The 1,660-nt window shown below is 32.3% G+C and overlaps 1 protein-coding gene across 1 annotated transcript; it reads left to right on the forward strand.

The window, feature by feature from the left end:
* Positions 1-1,201, forward strand: LOC104116028 (heavy metal-associated isoprenylated plant protein 47-like). The gene is made up of 3 exons (XM_009626799.4): positions 1-109; positions 234-378; positions 876-1,201. Exons 1-3 carry the CDS (start codon positions 104-106, stop codon positions 1,163-1,165), a joined length of 441 nt encoding a protein of 146 aa, XP_009625094.1. The 5' UTR covers positions 1-103; the 3' UTR covers positions 1,166-1,201.
* The last annotated feature ends 459 nt before the right edge of the window (positions 1,202-1,660 follow it).

The raw sequence follows: 1,660 nt of genomic DNA on the forward strand, positions 1-1,660 counted from the left end.
TAAGCTTTTCAACGTGATTTAAGTATAAATACGAGGACAAGATCAATCAAAATTGTAACCTAACAACCTTGTTAAGTGTCGAAGTTTCAACAACAGAGGAACAATGAAGGTACTGTACATTTATAATCATTTCTTTAGCATCCAAAAAATCAAATGCACAATAAAATTGCAGCTTAATTCTTATAGAATTACTGATAATGTTGTACTGCTATTTTCTTGTTAATATAATGCAGCAAAAGGTGGTTCTTAATGTGTCTGTCAATGGATGCAAGTCTCGTCCCAGTATGGAGAAGTTTGTTTTAGGTTGTTTGGTACCTTGTCTGGTTCAAGACGCTACATGCAAAAATAAAGTCATGTCCATTGCAGCAACTTTATCAGGTAATTAATTATCGAACATTATTCAATTCTTAAGCATCTAAAGCAAAGGAAGACCTTAACTTAACCTGAAAAAGTATATGTTGAGCATTATTTAGTTAGCTAAAACGTACAAGTACTAATATTTGCTTTGTATTTTTAAAGGGTGTGACAATCGCATCATTTAAAATCTTAAAATGTTAGATGAATTAATTAATTTCACGTAAGCACTCACCAAATTACATTTTTTTATCACATTAATGTAGACTTTATTCATTATAGCAGTAACATCACAAACTTTACCTGTTGTAACAATAAAAATATCTTCGCAAGTAGGTTTATCATTATAGTGAATAAAGTTCAATCGTAATTTTGTAACTCTACTATTATAAAATTATATTAATAACTTTACTGTGATAGTGGATAAAAATCGATTTAATGGATAAAGTTTAATAACCATGCATAAAATTAATTAAATGGTAAATTGACATGTTCATTTATTCATATATTTAACGTTGCAGGGGTGGAGAAAGTAAGTATAGAAGTAGAAAAGAACGAGCTGACAGTGATTGGAGAGGGAATAGATCCAGTAAAGCTGGTGAACATACTTAGGAAAAAGGTGGGATATGCTAAGATGGTGAGCGTTGGTCCTGAAAAGAAAGAAGAAAAACCTGCTGAAGAAACAGTGCAGCCAGTTCTAACAGTGCCTCATGTGGTCTGTTGTAATAATAGTAATCGAGTACCCCACATGGTTGAAATGTGGGAAGTTGATCCTTACTACTCTAACACCTCCTGCCTTCCATTTCGGTGAAAGAATTATTATTGAGATTGATTACTTATAAGCAAATTATCTTCTCTTCAATTGCGCTGGCTTGACATCTAGTGTGTTGTATTTGCTTTGTTTACCCTTAAAAATGAGTAATTAGATTTGTACGCGGTTTAAATGATACGTAATTTAGTTCAATACAAACGATTTGAGAACAACAAATAATTAAATTAAAGAGAGAATGAACGATCAAACCAATCGTAATGGAACAATCAAGCCTGGTCTTAAGTTGAACACTAAAACCCGGCCTCGATCGAACCCTCGATATGGGCTCGGTTGCAATTAAAGAAGAGAGTAACTGAAGAACACTTTGAATAATAGCTAGAAGACAAAAATAAACTTTTATTGCTTTGATATGCGTGTCAACAGTATGTTAAAATAAAAAATTCTCCCCTTTTTATACCAGGAGAATTTCAATTCTAGCACAAGTCTAAATAAGGTAAAAATCTTTTATTTCCGGTAAATGACGACCCGTAATTG

Source organism: Nicotiana tomentosiformis, chromosome 7 (assembly GCF_000390325.3).
Source record: "Nicotiana tomentosiformis chromosome 7, ASM39032v3, whole genome shotgun sequence".
NCBI classification, from domain to species: Eukaryota; Viridiplantae; Streptophyta; class Magnoliopsida; order Solanales; family Solanaceae; genus Nicotiana; species Nicotiana tomentosiformis.